General features: G+C 41.6%; 4 protein-coding genes across 4 annotated transcripts; 2 read left to right on the top strand and 2 right to left on the bottom strand.

The window, feature by feature from the left end:
• Nucleotides 1-525: 525 nt before the first annotated feature.
• slc18a3b (solute carrier family 18 member 3b) lies at nucleotides 526-3,297 on the bottom strand. The gene has a single exon (XM_068583534.1). It carries the CDS (start codon nucleotides 2,736-2,738, stop codon nucleotides 1,179-1,181), a length of 1,560 nt encoding a protein of 519 aa, XP_068439635.1. The 5' UTR covers nucleotides 2,739-3,297; the 3' UTR covers nucleotides 526-1,178.
• A 4,719-nt stretch (nucleotides 3,298-8,016) lies between these two features.
• Nucleotides 8,017-11,798, bottom strand: rgrb (retinal G protein coupled receptor b). Its single transcript, XM_068583385.1, has 7 exons — nucleotides 11,409-11,798; nucleotides 10,983-11,139; nucleotides 10,112-10,233; nucleotides 9,534-9,687; nucleotides 9,185-9,302; nucleotides 8,640-8,753; nucleotides 8,017-8,371 (listed from the first exon to the last, which is right to left on the bottom strand). The coding sequence occupies exons 1-7, from the start codon at nucleotides 11,482-11,484 to the stop codon at nucleotides 8,231-8,233; spliced, it is 882 nt and encodes a 293-aa protein (XP_068439486.1). The 5' UTR covers nucleotides 11,485-11,798; the 3' UTR covers nucleotides 8,017-8,230.
• A 3,084-nt stretch (nucleotides 11,799-14,882) lies between these two features.
• Nucleotides 14,883-17,664, top strand: lrit1b (leucine-rich repeat, immunoglobulin-like and transmembrane domains 1b). Its single transcript, XM_068583384.1, has 4 exons — nucleotides 14,883-15,004; nucleotides 15,384-15,844; nucleotides 16,146-16,451; nucleotides 16,604-17,664. The coding sequence occupies exons 1-4, from the start codon at nucleotides 14,883-14,885 to the stop codon at nucleotides 17,662-17,664; spliced, it is 1,950 nt and encodes a 649-aa protein (XP_068439485.1).
• A 1,875-nt stretch (nucleotides 17,665-19,539) lies between these two features.
• Nucleotides 19,540-21,591, top strand: LOC137789931 (leucine-rich repeat, immunoglobulin-like domain and transmembrane domain-containing protein 2). The gene is made up of 3 exons (XM_068583812.1): nucleotides 19,540-19,649; nucleotides 19,849-20,630; nucleotides 20,804-21,591. Exons 1-3 carry the CDS (start codon nucleotides 19,540-19,542, stop codon nucleotides 21,589-21,591), a joined length of 1,680 nt encoding a protein of 559 aa, XP_068439913.1.
• Nucleotides 21,592-23,038: the final 1,447 nt, after the last annotated feature.

Consider the following 23,038-nt stretch of genomic DNA (forward strand, 5'->3'; position numbering starts at 1 on the left):
TTCATAGGACGGCAGAAATAACGTATGATGCGTTTACGGTCCAGATTTAAATCTGATGTTTTCATTTTTTTGTATTAGTTTGTCAGCCTGATTTTAATCAAGACAGGATGCAATTATAGAAAATGAATCGGTTGGACAGCTGTATCGTCAATTTCTAACCTAAACCAGCTATATAAACGTTTTTTTTTATTTAAAAAAAATAAACATTGAAGTATTTTTGCTTCTATGATCACAGAACGATTCATATTTTTATCCCCTTTCATAATGAAATCCTGACGAGATTTGCCTTTTTCAACCATGGTGAATACGGATAAGCAACATTGAGCTTGAATTGCTTTTATCATCTGAATTCTTATTTCTTACGAAAAATGTTGCAGACGTTTTTTTTTTAATTATTCGTTTAAAGCTTGAAGTAATAATGGAATCACCAGTGTGACACAGGTCCAAACAGAGATTTATTAAAACGACAATTGATAAATGAATACATATGTTTTTATCTGAAGGAGACTGAATTCATTAGTCTTGACAAAATGTTTCATACATACACGCGCACGCACGCACAAACAAACAAACGCACACGTACTTTGTAGAGGTCCACGTATGGTTTCAACCATTTACATTGTGCACATATCCACATATGTACAAAAGCCATTTATTATTATACATTTAATTCCAAACAACAAAAACATTTAAAACAGGCCTACTTGTTACAAAATGAAAATCCACGATTTTTTTTAACAACTTAAAAGGAAAATCAGGCCTTTGATGTGCAAGTAAAAAAAGTTTTTTCGGAGACTAAAAATATAGGCTATTTTTTGTGTAAGGGGGGAGGGGGATGTGCTGCATATATTTGGTCCCATATAATATTGTGCGTACATTTATCTATGTATAACTTTTTACAATAGTGATACACACGAATTCAACGGTAGCTGATAGATCTCGCACAAAACTCCAGTTATACGTCCATGACAAACGCCACACAGACTTGTTCGACACAATGAAATCACAGTCAAAAAAGAAACAATAAAAGCGGGTCACACCGTGATTTTGGTGACTGGGTATTTATATTGCACATCGGTACTTACATAAAAGTTTAAATGACTCGACTATAACCTGCCTCATCTCCAAATCTCTCCTGGGGAATGCTTCGGGAGGGGGCCGGTGAGAGTGTGGCCGGGCTAAGTGTACTCCTGACCGGACGACTCTTCTGACACGGACCGCTGTGCTCGAAACCCATTCTCATCTACTGGCAAGCAATTCCCCGCCGAACGGTAGCCCTTCTTTTTAGCTCTCCTCTCCTCCATCTTGATCGTATCGTACAGCCCCTGCGGAGCCTCCTCTAAGAGGTTATCCCTCTCGGAGTGGGACGGTTTCATTTGGCACACGTTGCGCAGCAGCAACAGGGCTGGCGCGTAAAGCACATTGACGAGGCCCATGCCCAAATTAAGTTGTACAAACCCGAAATTGTGCACGATCTGGCCGGCTACTATAGGACCCATAGCATACGCAACCGAATAGGAAATATCTGCTATGGCGTAAATGCTACCGTACACTGACACATGACGCACGTCCACTAAAAATGCAAGTGTCGGCAGCAGGGCAGTGTCTACCAGAGCGATGCCGAAACAAATGCCGCACAACGGCGCGATGAGCTGCCCGAAAGTTTTGCAAGCGGGAACTGTGCACGAGCTCGCCCCGATGATAACCATACCCAAAGCTCCGTAGAACCACTGCAAATGTGGATGCTTCGCTGCCAATTTAACTGTCATGTACACACCGAGGACGTGAGGGAAGAAAGCCGGTAGCCATGTGATCCCCATTTCCCACTGAGTGGAGTGCATGGTGGTCTCCATATAGTTGGCTATGGTGGGCTCGAGAAAGGCCAGCGGGATGTTACAGACTGTCAGCGCCCCGGCCACCACAGCTATATACGGGTCAACCATGAGTCTGTATATGGGGGTGCCGACTGGCATGTTCTCTCTAGTCCTGTTGGAGAACGGCTTGATCACAGTCAGCAGCAGGAAGCCGTCCGCCAGGCAAATGCAGGCGAGCACGATGAAGGGCACTTTCTTGCCGGCGAACTCGTAAAGGATGCCCCCGAAAGGAGGCGCCACCAGACTCCCGAAAGAGATAAACGCCAGCGCAATGCCCAGCGCCGTTCTCCTCTCGGACTCCTCCGTGTATTTGTCTGCTATCATCGCGATTCCAGAGGTGTCCGCGAAAGCCGAGCCCAGACCCTGCAAACTTCTGGCCATAAAGAGCGTCGCGTAGTTCTCTCCAATTGCAAATATGCAGGTGGACACGAACATAACGCTCAGACCAATTAAAAGTGGAATGTCATATCCAACCCGGTCTATGAAGGTGCCCGACAGCGGGCTAACTAACAGCTGCAGGATGGCTTTGGAGGCGAAAAGTACTCCAATCTGGATATCTAAATTGTTCTTGTTGCTTTTGTCTTGGCTTGTGCTGTTGACTGAAGAGTTGGGGTGTATCACTACGTGGACGTGCTCTGACTGCTCACTCTCCAGCTCAGCAAGATAGTCTGGAATAATTGGCACGATTACCATGTAGAGCATATTGTCCAGCAGGAGAGCCACGCAAACAATCACTAATACGATCCGTCTTTGCTGGTGAGGATCCTTCATCGCGGTGCCCAACTCCTTGGTCCTTTCGCCCATCTCGGACAGCTTCACCGCGGCTGATTTGACGAGCCCGGACGTTCTTCCTTCTCCATCCATGATGTGCTTTTTTGTATGACTTTCGATTTAAAAAAAAACAAACAAATTGTAGTTGTGCTTCTCCCGTCTGCTGCCGATCTTTTAACACCTCGGATGACTCATGGGTGTTTTCTCTACATTGACGTGATGCTCTCCGTCCTCACCTCGCCTGTGCGTAAAGGGAGAGGCGAAGGGGAACTTGGCTGCCTCATCGGTGAAGATGGTTTTCCTCAGTTTTCTCAACGTGTCTTCGCCTCAGCCACATCCGATGTTGTTTCATGATCTCCCGAGAAGTGACGTGGTGAAATCGTAGAATTTCTGCACCGTGCAGAGGTTTCGGTCACTAATCTTACATGGCAAAAGGTTGTTTGGAGCGACTTTGGTTACTTATTTGCAACACCTAGGGCGCTCAAACTCTCTCATCTCTGTGTTCATTCCTCCTATCACCTGTGGCACTTTTGCGCGCAGCTCTGAGACCACAAGTGACTTCGTGGCCATTGGTGCACATTAAAACCCGCAGGTTCGGCGCTATTTTAGTCCCTTTTTTGTCTCCTCTTTTCACCAAGAGCTGTGACGCATCACCAGCTTGCCCCCAAGTGAATCCCTTCGCCACTTGCCTCCTTTATGTTAATTTCCATCTATGGCAGCAATCACTTCAACCAATAAGAGCCAATGAGCGCCACATCACACGACCCCTCCTCGAGAGCCTCGAAGAAAAAGAGGCTTTCTCATTCCTCATGTTCGGTGTGTGACTCTATGGTGTTATTCTTCAATAATTCTATATGAATTCATAGACATGTACGGACACGCAAAGCTGGGACACCTTGAGTATATTACATCGTTGACAAAGAGGATCTATCCGATATTAATCTCAAGATTAAATACAAACACAAACTAAGAAAGTAAGTGTGTGCGCACACACATATCATGAGTGCATAGGAAAATCTAAAGAGCACGTAAAACCCAAGCATACATAAAACGACTTTAAACTAATTTCTCGCAAACGAGTCTCTGTAAATAAAAATGTTTATAGGAATTAAAACATTAAAACTCAACAAAATATTAATTTCACTACATTCATTAGCTGCAATAATGGAGGGATTTCTTATGTATATAGTATAACATGTGTACTTTAGCTTTTGTTATATGTTCTAGACATTAACTTATACGACTGACTGCAGCTGAAGGGACTTCAGCACCACTAGACTGTGGACAGCTCCCATTACCGATGCATTCAGATGAGAGGCAGCCGGTGAGATTGTGATTTACGTTGTAAATGAACAACTAAAACTACTGTTCACTTAGTTAACAAGTTATCCAAGGAACCATATCATATCAATAACGACACCAACCTTAAATGTGATAACATAGACACCCTATCGCATGCATCTCTTATGTCCTGAGATGGTCCGGGAGATGGGGACCCTGTGAAAGATTTAACACAAGCAACAGCGACATCGTGTGGTGGAAACCCACAAGTGCACAACAAATAATTATAATTTCTCAGTGACATTGTCCATGAAGCAGTAAGTACATGTTCTATATTATTACAAGCACTGTAAACCAATGCTCCTCATCATCTACAACTTTTTTTAATTAATTCTTTTAGTTTTCCAGAGTTAAATTCCTATTTTTAATTAATTTCATTATGCGTTAAAATACAACAACATTTAATAATTAGTATTTTCCAGCAAATTAGCTTTGTTATTTTTTTTTTTTAAATAAAATGCTATCTAAAACTAAACTAGAACTGCTTTCCTTCGCCAGTAGATGGCAGTGAAGACTTGCAAATAATGATGAACGTGTAATCTATGATCCGACTATAACACATACAACAACACAAAACCAGGACTTTAACGTCCTTTTTTCTCACGTCAGACCAAAAACAAGCGATTTAAATTCACGTGAATGATCCAATCTATATCAAATGTAAATCTATCATGTTCCTGGTTTACAACATAATGATTGTGAAAAGATCACTTGTATAGAATGTATAAATGATACTATTATTTAAATCACATGTCACTCTAATAATAATAGATGTTGGGACCTTTAAAGTTCAAATCAAACATGTACTTTAACACTATGTGGCCTCACTTTGTGTGGGAATATATCTGTGTTTCTATCAAATATGACTTGTGTTGCAATACGTGTATTGCAGAAATTAGTATTGAATGTCAGCCCCAGCTAAAATGGCATCTTTTTCTTTTTAGTTGTTGATGGCAACACTTTGGATAATTACAGCTATAAACAGAATATTGGATGATGATCTCAGCAGACAGCGCAGGGGTGTTTCCAGGGTGTGCAGTGGATTATTGGATGCAGAAAAGGCAACATTAATATACCAACAGGAGGATTACCACATCACAGGAAATTACTGCCCAATTTCACTAATGAAAGAGGCTTGGCACAGCAGCCGCCATTAGACAAACACACAACAGGTTTTTTTATTTCAAGATTTTTTACGAGTGACAGTGACGCAACAATCATATAATCCAGATTATATTCTGGAGACAATCGTTTAAATATTATTTCAAGAAAAATCTACAGGAGATGTGTCACATCTTTGACACAATTTGTCGCTGTGTTGAAATCCAAATATCAGTTGTTGAAATCCTTTTGGCTTACGAACAGACACATGCAGTGTTATGTAAGATCTTTGTTTTTGTCATGTGACACGTCAACGCATCTAATCTGACCTGTTGACTCTAACGTGTAACCTCTAATGCAGGATTCTCTCTGACCTTTGCTTTTTTTTCAAAGTATCTCTCAGCTAAGTTATTATTTAACATCCACCATTGTGTTTTGTGGGCCAATGCAAAGTTAATAATTAACATGGGGAATGTATGCCAACACTGTTTCCCTCTGCCGACCCCTATGCTTCCACTTTTACTCATTCAAGTCTTTTGTGCTCTGCTTATTTATTTATTTCCCAAATTAAAACTCAGTAGGGGATCTTGTGCACTTAAACTGATCATCAGTTGACTTAAAATAAAGTGTTCTTCAATAATAATCCTCCTTTTAAAAGTCCTTTTTGCAGAAATCTAATCCAGTTAAGCGTTTGTACTGTACTCTTATGACAAAATCTAGAACCTTGAAGTGTTTCAGAATAGCAAAGGTAATCTGTACTGACAGCACTTCTTATGTTTATACTGTTTGTAAAATGTAAATCATAAACATTGTATTATACGTAGTTCTAGCTATGTGTCATGTTCTCAATTTGCTACTCAAAATTGAAGGGGCTTTTTGTGGATTTCTTAAGGGTTCATTTAAGAATAAGGTGTAAAATTAGACTCATTTAAGGAACACAATCATATTTCTGTTATTGTACTATCATTTCAGTAGTCGAATATGTGTAAGATTGGGAAGATTGGGAAGATTATATCAAAGATGTCTTAGTAAATTGGGGTTGCACCTTTGGCAACTCAGTTTTTCAAAATTTTTCTGGTGCCCTTACAGTCAAAATCTGACTCAGCTAAATCCCCACGCATGAGCATCACGTGTGCTGGGGCTGCTGTATTTGTGCTGCTTGAGGGTTTTTGTGACAGCTGTTTTATTTATTTATTTTTTATACCATCTGTCTGTGACTAAACACAGACAGGAGCACCTTTACCTCCCCTTGTGGGTGAGTGGTAATCTAAATCCTGACTCCACTAAAAAAAAAAAGGGTTGTTGACAGATGAAGCTCCACGCGCAATGTGTTGTAAGAAAGCTCAATGAGACTTTATCTCCCTCGGACAAGTTGTTCTCCTGTCTTCCAGTGAGCTTGTTGCTATTACTGCCACTTCTATGACAGCTCTGACCGACTTAGATCACTGGTCCACAAACTTGTCCTGTAACGCCTGTTCCCAAGAACTTGTTGCTAATCTGTTGGATTCCTCCGTCTTGGTAAAACCCCGATCATCCCACATGGATGATGAGCAGCAGAGTTTACGCCGGACATTTAATACCTGCTAATGAGAAGAGCTTGTTGACTCCATGAGTCAGCTTACGACTAGGAGAGTCTTTCTGCTTTTTTTTCTCAGTCAGCATGAAGGGAACAGCAGAGTTTGCACAGCAAAAAAATACATAACATCGCGGAAAAGCTCATGAGCTATACAGTCGGGTTTAGGGAAATAGTTTGTGAATGACGTGCTCAAACTAAGCGGTTCCATCTAAACAATAACAACAATTTTCGCCACCTCCTGAAACATGATGATGGTGGAGACTTACAATTGAATAATAGGCCTATAAATGTTGAGCTTGAACCATGCTCAACATTTATAGGCCTATTATGACTATCAGTACAAAATTTCAATCTCCAAACCATAAATACTACACATGTCATACTGTGAAGATGCTGCTGTGAGGTTGCTGCTCATCCTTCTGACCATTTAAATCCTCTGATTAAAGCACCCATTATTGTAAGTGACTGCAGTGATCATACAATGTAATGCCGACTCCGCTTGCGATAAGACAGGCTGCTTTGACGGTGAGAGGATTTCCCCTAATGATACCTGTCTGGCAACCACGTCATTCTCCTCTGAGGTCACTGTGACGGAGGCTTATTTCTGGAACGCATCCTGCAGCTCGGAGATCAAAGTGCTGTCGTCTTTTATTTTCTGTGCCCTCGCTGACAACGTTAAAACCTGCTTTTGTTGTGGCTCATAGAAGAGACAGAATGTCATGCATTTAGTCCAAAGAAATATACACAACAGAACTAAAGATTTAATGTCTGGTGTTATTAATGTGGCGGATATGACTATGGTGTCAGCGGAGATGGAATTCCTCAATATGCTCACTTTCAACCTATCTGTGTTTATTAGATTAATTGCGATGTTCCAGATTTGATATCTGATCTCTTCCAGTGTAAATTATGCACATTGCCGTCTTTATTCATGTGCAAAGCCAGAGACTGAACTGTGTCTTCCCAGGGATGGCTGAGTGTGCATTTGTGTGTTTTTTTAGCACAATGTGAACTACTAAATATGAATAATGTAATGAGTAGCTCCATGGTAAGGCAATTTGAGATCTACCTCTTTATTTGACAGTTTAAGCTATTTAAATAATCAGCTACTTACTTTGAAATGAGTTCATGAAGTTCACTTTGCCTCAGACATGAACTAGTTACAATTAGTTACATCAACTCCAACGGTCTCCCTAAAAAACCCACAATCGAGTGCTTACGACTGTATCAGGAGAAGGCATCTCTTCTACAGTTCCATCAGCTCAGTTATTCCGGTTAAAAAAACCTTTAAAGTAGATGGAGCAAACAGCAGAAGAGCAACAACGCAATGTGTTTATTGTAAGCGGTCTAACATGGATGGAGGAGCAGTGTAGGTTTAAGAAAAATGTAGAAATCATGCTGTAATCTGCAAATGACAAATTTTGTAGATTTAAACAAATCCAGGATCAGGCTCCAAATGAAGAGATCGTCAGCTACTGTCCACGTGAGGAAATATACCAACTGTACAGACATCTAAAAAAACATCAGCACAAATTGATGATTGGAGGATGACGTACTGAGGTTCCTTTTATGTTAACTTCTTGATAACCGGCTCAACGATCTTCTGCCCGGTGAGGAAGTGCCACACGCCGCCGCGGTAGAACTCGTTTCCAAATGAGTAGAGGAGAGCGTTGAAGATGGGATTTGTCTTTGCAATCACTGGAAGCACCTGCGAGCGCAAACAAGGATTTTCATCATGCAAGTACGGAATTCAAAGGAGTTTGAGTTGATTAAAACTAGGGAGGGTTTCCTGCATCTTTTCAAGTGTTTGCTGGTATTTGAACACATTGCTCCAACAAACATGAGCAACCGAGAGTTTAGCCAGATTAAATAAACTAGGTATTCTCCTTTAAACTAAACCAGCAGGAAGATGACTTACTTTCTTCCCTTTTCGTCATTTTGACTGTTAGATTAAATTAAACTAAATAAATGCTCACCATTCTTAGCTTTGGAGATACGACCTTCACGTTCTCAAAGCAGGCGTAGACACACATGAGGACGTAGGGGCCCCAGCACATCAGCATCACCCTCAAGGGGACCTTGGTGTTGAACTGGGAAACAAAGTTCTTTGTGTTACCGTAGATATTACACACGCAATGTAGTGGATTTATACCTCTCACGGTTTAGTTTGAACAATTTTCAGGTGGAAACAAGAAAACAGCATTTCAGTTTTGTCAGTTACAGCTTTAAATAACTCTCCGCAAAATATCAAACTGTTCATTTAACATCCAAGCTTCCTCTTTCCACATTACCACTAACTGCCGTTTAGTCTTTCGCACTTTTGTCAGGTCGGCAAAACACTCAAATCTGACTCAACTCCAGCATAAGATTGCAGCCTCCTTTTTCATTGCACATGTCAGTAAACACACTCGACTCAAGTAGCTGGTGACATGTCTGAGGCCTCACTGTGTCTGACACTGTGTACTACAGGAGCGGCTTAAACGAGTCAGTCGAGACTTCTTTTTTTTTTTGGCACATTTACCCTGTGTTGATGGATCTTCTTAAATTGCTTGTGGATGGCATCGTAACATGACAACATGGTGAACGCAGGGAAGATCAGATAGAGCAACACCAGAGTCAGCATGTAGGTCACATAGTCCCTGTGGAAAAGAGAATAATCAGAAAATAAGATGTAATATGGTGAATAGTTGTCAAAATTCTACGGAAAGCTGCATTTCTTACTTATTGTACATGTTATTTTGTCTAAAGAAGTAATCAAAATGTGTTTTGCTAACTCCAGACATATAGATATATGAATTGATAGTGATCAGAATCACAGCAAATGCCAACATTCCAGTTCTAGAATCATTCTTATATTCTTAGCTTTCTACCTGTCCCCTCTGGTGTAGTCCAGCGTGCAGCAAGTCCTCATCGGCTCAAAGTCATAGACGCCCCATCCCATGAGAGGAACAGCAGCCCAGAAGATGGAAAGAATCCAGATGATGCCGCTCATCGTCAAAGTAGTGCTCCAGAAGAGCTTCTGTCCTACAGAAGAGAGAGGAATGTTGGCCGTGAGTTGACATTTTATTATATGGATATAGGATGCGTATGATGATCTCTCTGCTATTTCTGCTGCAGAAACAAAAGAAGGTGCGACTGAATCTAAGACATTCAGTTTGTCCCTGATTCAGTATTAAAACAAATCAAATAAGTATATTGTATAGTATCACAGTCATAGTGTCACAGTCTTACAAATAAAGTACTGGTGATATGTTGTACTCTCTGGTGTAGTACTAGTGATATGTTGTACTCTCTGGTGCAGTACTGGTGATATGTTGTACTCTCTGGTGTAGTACTAGTGATATGTTGTACTCACTGGTACAGTACTAGTGATATGTTGTACTCTCTGGTGTAGTACTGGTGATATGTTGTACTCACTGGTGCAGTACTGGTGATATGTTGTACTCACTGGTGCAGTACTGGTGATATCTGTCCCAAGCGATGATACCCATGAAGCTAATGGACGCCAGGACCGATATCATGCCCTGAAAACCGTGAAAGGCACATCCATCTTGACCAAATGGCCAATATCTAGAAAAGACAGCAAAACTTGAGTTATATTCCACCATGTTGAGGACGACTGCCCAAACATAATAGGGCATTATTAAACGACTACATTTGGTTGTAAAACACATTCCGATTACATTTTTTGAAACGCAGTAGTGACGAAAAAAACAGTATGATTTCATGCGGCTGAGTCAGATTAACTCACTGGCTCACAACCGTTCTAGCATGTGACCATGTAAGTCCGACACATCCCTGATACATGTATGTAGGTTGCATTTGAAATGCTGTGAGCATTTACACAAAAGAGTGATGTGTCCTTCTCAGATCGTTTCAGTCAACATCCTGAAGAGATAAAACTCCAGTGGGTCACCAAGAAAAGTCAGAATAATATTCATACAGAAAGTACGTGTGTGCTTGATACATACATAAAGGGTGTTGTGACCCTGTATATCCTTAATGTATACCAGAGTATATGAGGTTCAAACAGGTTAAACAAAATATCTAATTGTCGCTACATTTGAATAAAAAATGTGTTGGATAATTTCCAACAGATCTGCTTGCAACATCTGAACATTGCACTCTGAATCAGGTGGATTGTGGATTATGAACCCAAAGGCTTATTTAGTTTGTGCAATCCATTGGCTGATACCAAAGACTAAGCCTTTTCTTTTTGAATTGCCAAATAATAAATAGTAACCCCACCATGGTACAAAATGGGACCTCGGGAGGGCAAATAGCTCATCTTTAAAACCTCAGTGTCCTCTGTTTGATACCTGAGGTAGCTGGCATACGCTGCTGTGAGGCCATTAATATTCAAACAGATGTCAGCCACAGCCAGGTTGAACACCAAGAAGTTGCTGGGAGATCGCATCTCCTTCACTGTGAGGAAAGACACGATGCTGATGGCATTGAGGAAGAATCCAAGCAAGCCTGAAAGAAGAAACAACAGAAAAGGAGACATGCCCCTTTAATTTCTGGCATTCCACTGTTATCAGCCTGGATGTATCAGCACAGTTGTGGACAAGCGAAAGTCAACACATCACAATGGGAAATATAAAACTACATGTGTGTTTTTATTCATTATTTAAGATGCTCTCATCATCCGGGTAACTGGTGTCGTTTTTTTTTGTTTTTTTTTTGTTTTTTTTTACTGTCTCTTTAATTCTCGCAGAAGCTTCCGGTGTTCTCGGTCAACTTACCCCCAACGAGAAGCGCCGTGCCGAACGTAAACATATCAAACTCCGTGAATCCCTCCGGTAACGTGAACGCTGCCATGTTGAAAACGCACAACACTTGGAGCCTTTTTTGCACAAGTCCTTTTTCTTGTTTCAGCGTCTCCAGCGAAATGTCACCTTATAAAGGCTCTTTCACGTGAGGAATCACAAAGAGACTAATCTTAGTAAACCCCCCTTTTTGAAATCCCCCGAAGAATGTCCTAACGAGCAGACGGACTGCTTTCAAACCTGCTGCAACTTCACGATCGCCTTTTTGCTGCGCAACTCGTCGATGGAAAGTTTGCCCTTTGACACTTTAGGTTGAAGCTGCTGCAGCGAACTTCTGACAGCTTTTCCTTCAACTCCGTTGCTCGACTCATCTGACGGCGTTTCTGTTGCAGTGGGCGATAAGGAAAACATGGAGACGCGGGAAATGCTGCTTTTCACCAACGTTAATTGATTGGTTGTGTTTTTGAGATTGAAAATCATCGGCAACTTTCACATATATGCTGCCCAGTGGGTTGTGACATTTCTGAAATAAAGAGGCCATGATGGAATGACAACATTGCTGCTGTGATTTGAATGTATTGGGACATCAACATCGTTACACATTGAGTGTTGCAACATCTATTTCCTGTCTGTCTCTTCTTGATGTACATGTGTAGTTTGGGGCTTTTATACATAACTTTGACTTGACAGGAAGTGGAGCAAATATTTGAAGCAAAACATTGTGAAAGCATCACTTTGAATTGCATAGTTTGCATGTATTGTATACACATACACAAGTGTTGTTGTATGTTATGCAACACAAAAAAAGTATGGGCTATTTGGAATTAGCCCATTGCAATAGCAGGTTGTGGAACAGGTGGACAGTTTAAAACTCTCGCATCAAAACAGAACAAGTTTTGTCTTTTTCACAGCAAAGTGACTCAGTCTGCACTCACTCTTAATGTTACACCAGTGTACAGCTTTATCCCTGTTAAAAAAAACAAAAACAGACCGTGTTGGATCATCAAACATGCATGAAGTAAAATGCAGCACTCAGTCCCAACCTAGATATGCACACTTTATGTCTACATCATATTTTTTTTTAATTTGTTTTTGGACTCAAGCTCATAACATCTCATTTCCTAGCCACATTACGTGTTAAAAGGTCAATAAAAAAAAGTCTGTGAAAGCATCAGGACCTCATTCATTTACTCATAAACGACCCCACGAGGGCAGCAGCCTGAACATTTTAAAATGTAACATTTGGGCCGAGTCTGATTGCACCACTAATCCACCCACAGATTACCACAAACTCATTAACTATGAAGTAAGGATGTGTCCCAATAGACTTATAATACCCTATTCTCAAACTGCCCATATTGTCCCGACTGAAAGTTCAGTGCAGAAATCTTCACTGAGCATGTGAATGTAATGGATTTACCAACTGGTTTACATTATAACATGTGAGGTTTTTTTTATGGGTTTTGGTTTAAACGTGTTGTTTTCAACAACGTGTTGAAGAACAAAAAGTGATATATTTTCAAAAAAGTTAGCACCATGAAGTTTTAATTTACACACAAAAAAATCAGGATCTCATTTAACTTCTTAATTATTACAGACTCAGTGGGAGTCGAGCCACAAATTAATGTTGTGGGAATAAAACTTACTGACCTGAAACTGACTTGTGATATTTTAGTTCCAAAGCACTTTCACCCTCGTAGTGTTAACACAATAATGCATTGGCTAACACTTCATTACGCAATCATAATCTGCTGTTTCTGCAATAATACAAAGGTTTTACTGTTGAAATTACATACCGGCAGACTCTGAAGATCAAGAGCAAGATGAAATAGGAAAATACATGTTTTTCTTTATTCCTGTAAAAGTAGCAAGTAATAACATCACAAACAAGAAGTCATGCAGTGACTTCATTTACTTAAACATAATTTGCAGGATGGGAGGACTCGTTTTATTACATTATGAACCTATTAAAAATGTTATTCTTTACTTCAAATTAATAAGATACATTGAAAAAGAATTTGAGATAGTACTATCCCACTGAAATTATTTGTTATTTATCATGAGTACTTGAATACATTGAATACATGTTGATGATGATATAGAACATTTAAACTAAAGAAGCCCATTAAAGAGCCAAAAAAACAGCCTTGTTCAGCATGTTATACATACAAAGTGTTCTACAAATGACCATTTCTCAGACATACACACTTTGGGAGTTTTTATTATTTTATTTTATAACCCATGTTTTTTCAAATGTCATTTTTGAACCATTCCACGTTCTATATGAAAACATATATTCTTTGAAATACCTTCACGTGCCTGGGACCACCCTCTTGAAAGAAAATAGAACAAAGATGTATTAATAAGAGACAGAGAGATGACTGGATTAAAGGATTTCAGATCCCACCGGGCAGCCGGGGCTCTAAACCTCTGCACCTGGGAAAAACCCACAGAGATGATGACAACAACACTTCCTGCATCCACAAAGTGTATCACACACGAAATGTGTGCTGCAGGTTACTGAAAAATCTATAATACAGTATTAGCAATCTTAATAATTGGAGAGTACTCTCACATAATTATTTGACTTCTTTGAAGTTGTATCTTTATTTACATTTATTTAAAGCCAGTCAACTGCATTTGGTTACACGCAGCTGTCGTGTATCGTGTTGAAGATTGGATCTAAAAACAAGAGGGCGAGTAACAAAGTAAATACCTGTCGCAACTCTCTACCGCCATCTAGTGGGCATGTGTTGCTAGTTTTCTAGCCTTCACGCTACAGTCTGTCTCTGTATTAAAATGTAGAATTAGACTGCATAATTCACGAGTGGCTAACAAAACAAAAACACATGTTCACAAAAAGGCTCTAAAACGTAAGCACACACACCCCTGTGCTTTCATGTCAGAGTTGTAATTATCAGAGTTGTAATCTGTCTAATGTGAGGTAGAAGGCTTAACAATAGTGGTTACTCTAATATTTGGCAGTTAAGTATAACTTTAAATAGACTAAAAACAAATGTATACATATATTATCTATGTAAAGAAATTCCGCATTTTTAAATATTTAGATGGGAAATTTAGATGGGAAAACAAGTAAAAGCAAATGATCTACCTTCAGCCTCCGCGTCATTTCGATGCTGCGCAGTTTGTTTTGTCCATTAAATAACTATCCAGTCAATGTTGGGAAGTATTCCCCAGAGAATTAAAGTAAAAGCTACGCAGCCTATCAGCTTCCAAGAAGCAATAGCCTAATCGTGTGAATGAAAATAACCCAAGTCCTCCACTAATCCCCTCCTATCCTTTTTATCTCAGGATTCAGACCAGTTGGAGCAGTATGGAGCTGAGAGCCCGCGAACCACCACCATGCGTGTGATGCGCCATTAAACGCTACTCAATATTTTTCAATCGTAGTCTAGCTGCTTAGCGTTTTAGTAGCCTGCAGGAGAAAACATGAGTCGACATTTTACCTCTGTTTTCGGGTTGGCTATAGTTTTTCTTCCTTTCCTGAGCAGTGCATGTCCTGCACAATGCAGCTGCTTCTTTCACAAATTAAGCGACGGATCAAAAGCGAGGTAAATATCGCAATTTGTTACATTGAATGTTGTTGTTTGAATTGTATTCTCAGCATGAGTTTAATTGCGTGCAAAAGTGATTATTATTATTATTTTTTTTACTTCATCTTACTTCTGTTCAGTCATAGGATTAACTCGGAGTTGCCCTTTAATCTGCTTTGCTTGTTACCGAACAATAGATTACTACGTTTTCTCAAATAAATGCTCAACTCTATCAGTTGTTATGTAAAGTGCAGGAAATATATTAGTTTTGCAGTTTAATCCACCCTCACCATTTGAAAGTAGCTTTAATATTGTTTCCCTTCACCTGTCATGTTAGAAATAATCATAAGAAATACATTTATTTATTCATTTTTAATTTTTTTTTTTTTTTTTTCAGGAGTGTACTTTGCAATGATCCAGAGATCACTGCGGTTCCTTCAAACTTCCCCATGGACACATCGAAGCTGCGCATCGAAAAGACAGCAATCGCACGTATCGCCAGCGACAACTTCCACTACCTCAACAACCTGGAGTTCCTGTGGATGTCGTTCAATTCCCTGAATGCACTGAATGTGGACAGTTTCCGGGGTCTTTACAACCTGGATGAGCTCCGGCTGGATGGCAACTCCCTCACCTCCTTCCCCTGGGAGTCTCTGACTGATATGCCCAACCTGCGGCTCCTCGACTTACACAACAACAAGATCTCCACTGTCCCCGCCGATGCCGCTGTGTCCATAAAGAATCTCACCTATCTGGATTTATCCAGCAACTCTCTGACAACCGTTCCCGCCGACGTCCTCACAATGTGGCTGAGCGTGAAGCCGCCTCAGGACGCCGACTCCTCGAAACTAATTCTCGGTGAGGATCAAGCTGTTGCATATTTGGATACTGGAACTTATTCTTTTTAAGCTCCCTTCCATGATGACTACTTCTTTGAAGCATTTGCAGAGTTAGGGATTAGTCTAATTATAGTTATTGTGTGCAGTGTGTCAAGATGTCACACTGACGCTGTGTGTTAACTCACAGCCACATGCACCTGCTCTTAAAGTGACTCTGTGGTGTTGTGTAAAGGTAATTCTACTGGATGGCAGTGAGTTCATAAGAGGATGCTTTATCTTACCCGCTGGCAGCACTTTCTCACACCTCATCTCCTCCGCAGGTCTCCATGACAACCCGTGGCTGTGCGACTGCCGGCTGTTCGATCTGGTCCAGTACCAGAAATCCCCGTCGTCGTCGGTGGCTCTCATCGACACCAGGCTGCGGTGCGCTGATCCGGAGAGCCTGTCCGGGGTTCTTTTCACCGAAGCGGAGCTGCAGAGGTGCCAGGGCCCTCGGGTGCACACGGCCGTGGCCCGCGTGCGGAGCTCGCTGGGCAACAACGTCCTGCTGCGCTGCGGCACAGTCGGGGTACCGATCCCCGAGCTGTCCTGGAGCCGCGCCGATGGAAAGAAAATGAACGGCACCAGTGAGTTCCGCTGAACTAATTCCAGACGCGCTTGGTTTGGAACGGTTTCCATTTCGGTCCAAGTCAAAGTGTCGACGAGATTACAGTTATTCTTTTTGTGCTAATCTGTTTAACTGTGGGTGTTTGCTTTTTTTTTCATATTTATTTTTCAGTTCAGGAAGAGATTTCGAAGGAGGGCATCATTTGGTCGATTCTGAGCGTTCCTGCAGTCGCCTACCGAGACTCTGGGAAGTATGTGTGCAAAGCGACCAACTTTGTGGGCACGGCGGACGCCATCATCTCTTTGGTGATCACAGATTCCTTTCGCTCAGAGGAAGCAGGCGGCGGGGTCTCGAAGAGAACCAGAGGGAAGAAACCCAGTGGCATTGGAAGAGCAGCATACCAGGAGAAGCTCATCGCCAGATACGTTCCTCCAACCAGCACCGGCGCCCAGCCCATCATCAAACCTCTCAATGGCAAAGGCGTCACCGGGAAGTACGAGGTCGAGAGCTACAGCGTCTCTGACGGCGCTTCTGAGCGAAGGGGCAAGGCTCCAGATCCTCAGAAACCGGTGGAGGTGGAGGCGCTGAGCAACTTAGCAGCCAATGCCTCGTCCTTACAGCAAGCTCCGGAGAAGAGGATCGTGCGCTCGGTGAAGGTCATTGGCGACACCGACCACACTGTCTCTCTGAACTGGCGAGCCCCTACAGCCACAAACACCACCGAATTCAGCGTCCTGTATGCTGTGTTTGGTGAGAGAGACATGCGGCGGGTCAACGTAGGTGCTGGTAAGAACCGGATCACCATTGATGGCCTCGTGCCAAAGACAAAGTACATCGCTTGTGTTTGCGTTAAGGGCCTGATCCCGAAAAAGGAGCAGTGTGTAATCTTCTCAACAGATGAGGCGGCCAGTGCCAGTGGCACTCAGAAGCTCATCAATGTGGTGGTGATAACTGTAGCATGTGTGATCGCCGTCCCCCTGACACTGATAGTGTGCTGCGGGGCGCTAAAGAAGCGCTGCCAAAAGCTGCTGGGGCGGCCGTCCAAGGAGATGCAGGACTCGTACGTCACGTTTGAGACCCTGGGCCCCGGGACCAAAGCTAAAGGGATGGAGGGAGAGTATCTGACCAGGCTGAATCCAGACGAATCCAACAGGTTGCTCTCAGCAAGGTCCAGTGTTGACTCAGAGGCCACAGCCAGGACTGAGGGGCCACCTAATGAGTACTTCTGCTAAAACCAAACAAATCCCACAACCCAAAGAGGATGCACTTTGTTGTTTTTTTTGTACCATCCTGAGATGTAAATAGATGAACTGCTGTGCTCAGAGACTCGAAAGACTGAGGACGGTGGTCACTGGTAGCTCAGTCAGCGTTGGATGTTTGACGTTGTTTTACAGCCTTGTGGGAGTAAAAAACACCATTCATTTGGTGGACAACAAAAAAGGGAAAATATATACAGTGACGTGTATGATATGGTGTGGTGTACAGTACATGTGTAAAAATATCTGTTTTTTATTCATTTATTATGCACTTTTAAGATGAAAATGTCGCACAAAACTGTTTAAAACCCAATCATTTTTTTATTTTGTTTGAAGATGTAACCTGTATGTTTCAAATCAAGATGTTAACACAATGCAACGTATTGAGGGAAACGATTAACCGGCAGTTATTAGTCTACTTTGTATGTCAGTGTGAATTTAATGTGCCAGGTTTACTGCTGGGTCACAACACCTAAAATACACTAGTCCTCCATTTTATAATGTGTAAATATTTGTGACATGAAATATATGTGAATGTATGAATGTACTGTACAAAAATAAATATTTTTTATATTGATATATTCAATTTATTTTGTAAAGCCCGAATTCCCAAATTTGCTTTGCAATCTGTACGCACATGACATCTTCTGTCCCGGGTCCCTCGCATCGGCACAGGAAAAACTGCCCTCCCCAAAACAACTTTCACAAGAGAAAAAGTGTTTTTCTGACATCTCAAAATATGGCGTTGACTTCATATGTCAGCGAGTAGACAGATCGCTAATTCACTGAGAAATGACCGCTGGTGTTGGGATACACTTAGCTAATGTTAGCCCGGTCACTTAGCAGTACGCTAACACGATAAACATTACACCTGCTGAACATGTGAGCAATATGTCGGCACGGGGATGCATCGATTCAGGTCCAATACCAACACCTGGGCTTTGGGTACCGATCTGATGTTTAATAAATAAGATGAATGCCTCACATTGTGACTGGGATGAAGTCAGACAACACCAAGATTGACTTAAACATTACTTTCAAACTTTGTAAAACAAAATGTAACAAACAAATACGTACAGATCGGCCAATTGTCTCCGATACCCGATCCAGCTATGAGTTAGCATCGGACAGATATCCATCACCAGTATCGGTACCTGTGCACGTGTAGTTGTTATTATTGCTGTGCGAGTGAACTAACAATGCGCGATCATCAATATCGACGCTTGATTTAAAACTTGTCGCATAACTGGGAGTTGCCTATATTACTGAACGTCTGATTAAACTCTGTCTCGTTGCCGGTTAAATGTTGACCATGTGTACACCGATGAAAAGGAAACATGCCTGTTGAAGATTGAAACCAAAGTGTTGTAGATGTTGACCTTTTCCACATATTCTTTATACACTGATTTAACAACCTGAGAGGCAGTGTTCAGATTATTGAGGGCAGATTACAGTCTTGTCCAGACATCTGTCTCTCTGTCCCTGTGCAGCCCTCCCTCTCGGTGACGCTAAGCCCAACGGGCTCCGGCCCACTTACTACAGATGGCCCTCCTGTCATGGCAATGTCTCCGCTTTGGTGTGGGACAAATACAGTAAATTAGATTGATGTGAAGCAGTTTGGGGGTCAGAGCTGACAGTAGAGTGCAGAATCTTAATTGAACGTGGATGTGTGTTTTCATGCTTTTGATGAGATTCGAGAAAGTGGATGCTCGCTATAAATACACCGCACTGTCTCTCACATGTCACTTGGTGCCTTAAGTGTTACGTGAAGGAAGATTAAGGTAATAGGCTTTCTGCCACACAGCCTACGTCCTGTCCTCACAGGCCTATTTCACACGCTCCTGCAGGAATATGGACGCCGTTTATGTCGCATTACGTATTGCTTTTGTTTTTCACCTCATCACCCGAGGGTCATCAACGTGTCCGGCCGGTTGTTCCTGCACGGATGACAACTTGGGAAGGTAAGTGACCACTAGACCTATGCGAACTATGAAGAGAAGGTTATGTTTTAGTCATAACACTGTTGTTTTAAATGTAACCTGCTAATCAAAGAGTTATAAAACCTACAAACACTATCCATAAATGTTTGAAAATGGTGCATGTACATGAGATGAAATATCCACTTGTCTTGTCTACACATGTCTTGTCTTACCATTCAAGGTCTTTACTATGTATGGAAACCTCCATGGGAAAAATACCAGAGGACATCCCACATGATTTCACAAAAATCCGAATTGAAAACTGCCATCTGACTGAGTTACCTCGAGGATCTTTCTCGAATGTCAGTGCCTTAGAGTTCCTCTGGCTGAATTTCAATGAGATCACCCTAATGAACATAAAAAGCCTGGACGGGCTCGCCAACCTGACTGAGCTGAGGCTGCAAGGGAACAAGCTGACTTCAGTAACATGGACGGCCTTTCAGGACACACCGAAACTGAAGATTTTGGACCTGAAGCACAACCGTCTGGACGTTCTCCCGGAACACGCGCTCCGACACTTACCGACACTGACCTACTTAGATTTATCCTTCAATCAGCTTAGTGTCATATCAAAAGAGGTCTTCACTAGTTGGCCACTTTACCAAACAGCGGAGAAAGCGTGGGGTAAAGAGGGGCTGGTCTCAAACGTGGTTCTGGCACTACATGACAACCCCTGGTTGTGCGATTGCCGCCTCAAAGGCTTCGTTGAGTTCATCAGGACGGTCAGCCCCCCCATCATCCTCATGAACTCTTATTTGATGTGCTCGGGCCCCGCCTCCAGAGCTGACAAATTTTTCCACGAGATCCAGTTAAAAACATGCATGAAGCCCGTGGCCTCTGCCCCAGAGAAGAACATCACTTTACCTCTTGGAGCCAATGCAACACTCACATGCTTAGTAAAGGCCAGGCCAGGTCCAACCATTCAGTGGATGTACACGCTGAAGATTATAAGAGGATTTGCTGGTAAGATTTTCTTTTATTACTACCATCCATTAAATTGTTATGAACCTGCTCCGGGAGCACTTGATGTGGTATATGTTGTACTTTCAGGCCGCATTTGCTTCATGAAAACATTCATGAACAAAACCGTTTGGAGGGTTATCTGTCTATAAATCCTGATGGTTTCCTTCTTGCAGCCACAGAGACTCGCATAGACGAGGAAACCGTCACCTCTCAGCTGGCGATTCCCTCTTTTCACCTGGCCGACAGAGGATTCTATACCTGCATGGCCAACAACTTCATCGGCAACTCCTCTGTCGTCATCGCCGTTAACGTCAACTCCTCCAAATCCTCTGCTCTCGCCCCTTCATCTGTCTCCATGTTGTCTTCCGATGACAACGCCTACATTGACATCCGCATCGCCAAGCAGACCGTTTACGGTATCACCCTGGAGTGGTACACGGTGACAGACAACCCGGCCGAAACTTGGTTCACCATCCACTTCGGCAAATACGACTCATCCAAGAAGCAGATGACCTACATTGGTCCCGGCATCAACAGCTACACTGTCAGCGACCTGCTTCCTGTCACCAAATACGAGGTGTGTGTGACCCTGAAGAACCATCCACCGAGGGAGGACCAGTGCGTCGTGTTTGTGACAGGAAGTGACATCAGTGAGCTGGAGCAAAGAGCGAGGCTCATCCACATCATTGTTATCATATGCGCCATGGTGCTGGCGGTGCCGGCAGGCATGTACGCCTGCACCACGGAGGCTCGATTCAGCTGCGTGGATCACTGCGTTAAACTGTGGAGGAAGCGCAGACTGCGCAGCGAGAACCTGCCGGGCACGGAGAGGCAAGGCACTTTCGACAGCCTGCAGGCAGCCAGCGATGAAGGCCTGTGCAGGGACTCGGAGGAGAAGCCGAAAAAGAGGCGGAAGTCTGAGGATAGGGGTAAAGGCGGAAGTGCAGCTCAATTGTACTAGCATGAAAGTGAATGAATGTACATACATGTGTATTTGTAAATAATGTCAGTGGGCATCTTTTGTATTATTATTACATTGAAGTCACGGGGTGAAGCATTACATTTTCTGAAAATGAATGTTCTGAAGCTATCTCCAGAATCCTCAACGCCTCTTTCAGTCAGCTGGAGAAAAAGAAATGGACATCTACAGCTCAATAAAACATATTTTCATCCTGTTTTCCAACTCCAGGAAATCGGAAATTACACATCTCATTGCTATTTTTCTACATTATAAAGATATTAGCCTAATATTTTAACGCAAGATACGATAAAGAAAAGTTGAATAAAGACAGATACAGAGATATATAATAGAGTATATTGTATGTGTGTTCAACTTTGTTTCATTGTGCAGCACACAGAATATCTTGTCATCAGATGGTAAGAAAAATACTTTTTGAGGAGTCTGAAAATATCTATACAATTTTTTTTTAATGTTTTGCTAAATGACCTTCTAGGTTTTTTAAAGATCATTTTTGCAAAGCTCTGGCTGAATGTAACTGTAACACACGCCTGATGGAGATGTAAAGTCAGATAAAGTCATCATGTAAATATATAAGTCAGCTCAAAGTGCAGATGCCTTTCTTCCTTATTAAAGGACAGTTTATTACTTGTGTCAATATACGTGTACAGAAATAAGTTTGTGATCAAATACATTTGATAGTTCTTTGGTTTACTTTTTTTCTCTCAAAAGTTTTGTATATTTAATGTAAAAGATCCCACAAATTATAAATAATGTAAATAATTCATATTTTGTACATTTCTCTATTGTCAACTTCAGCAAACTAAATTGTAATTGATGTCTAAAGGATTCAATCGACTTGTGAAAAGATATATTTTTGTATTTTCTTTTTGCAGATTCCAGATTTTCTGTCTTGTGATGGAATGAAATGCTGTTTGCATGTGGATTAAAGAGAAGTCAGAGATGAATGCTGAGACATACTCCGTTTTAGCACAATCACTCAGCGGATTTGTTACATAAGCAGTTTTTTTTCCGTGCATTTATACATACACTCGTAAGCAGATTAAAGTGATTTTCTATCTGAATCCTATTACTCAGCAGGACATGATATTTCCATTTAATGACAGCTCCAAGCTTACTGCGTGCCTCCATATGAACTGGAGGCAAATAAAGGGCATTCTTACATTTTTTATAATTATTTTCAGTGTAATTTAAGAAATGTGAGTTCCTTTATGATGAAAATAATGAAAATGTGTTTGAGTGTCACATGAAAGTTCGTATCAGCAATAAAAACACTGCATTTGTTATTTTTTAATAAATGCATAATCTTTTCTCTTTTTTTAAGTTTCACTATGTTTCAAGAAGTAGTGAAAGACTAAAATGTGTCAATAGCACAACCTAAGTAAATACTAAGTAAATACTCTGTAATTACAATCCTACTAAAGTCAAA

The sequence above is a fragment of the Clinocottus analis genome, unplaced genomic scaffold (assembly GCF_023055335.1).
Source record: "Clinocottus analis isolate CAN_PGR_092001 unplaced genomic scaffold, fCliAna1.0.p SCAF_19, whole genome shotgun sequence".
NCBI classification, from domain to species: Eukaryota; Metazoa; Chordata; class Actinopteri; order Perciformes; family Cottidae; genus Clinocottus; species Clinocottus analis.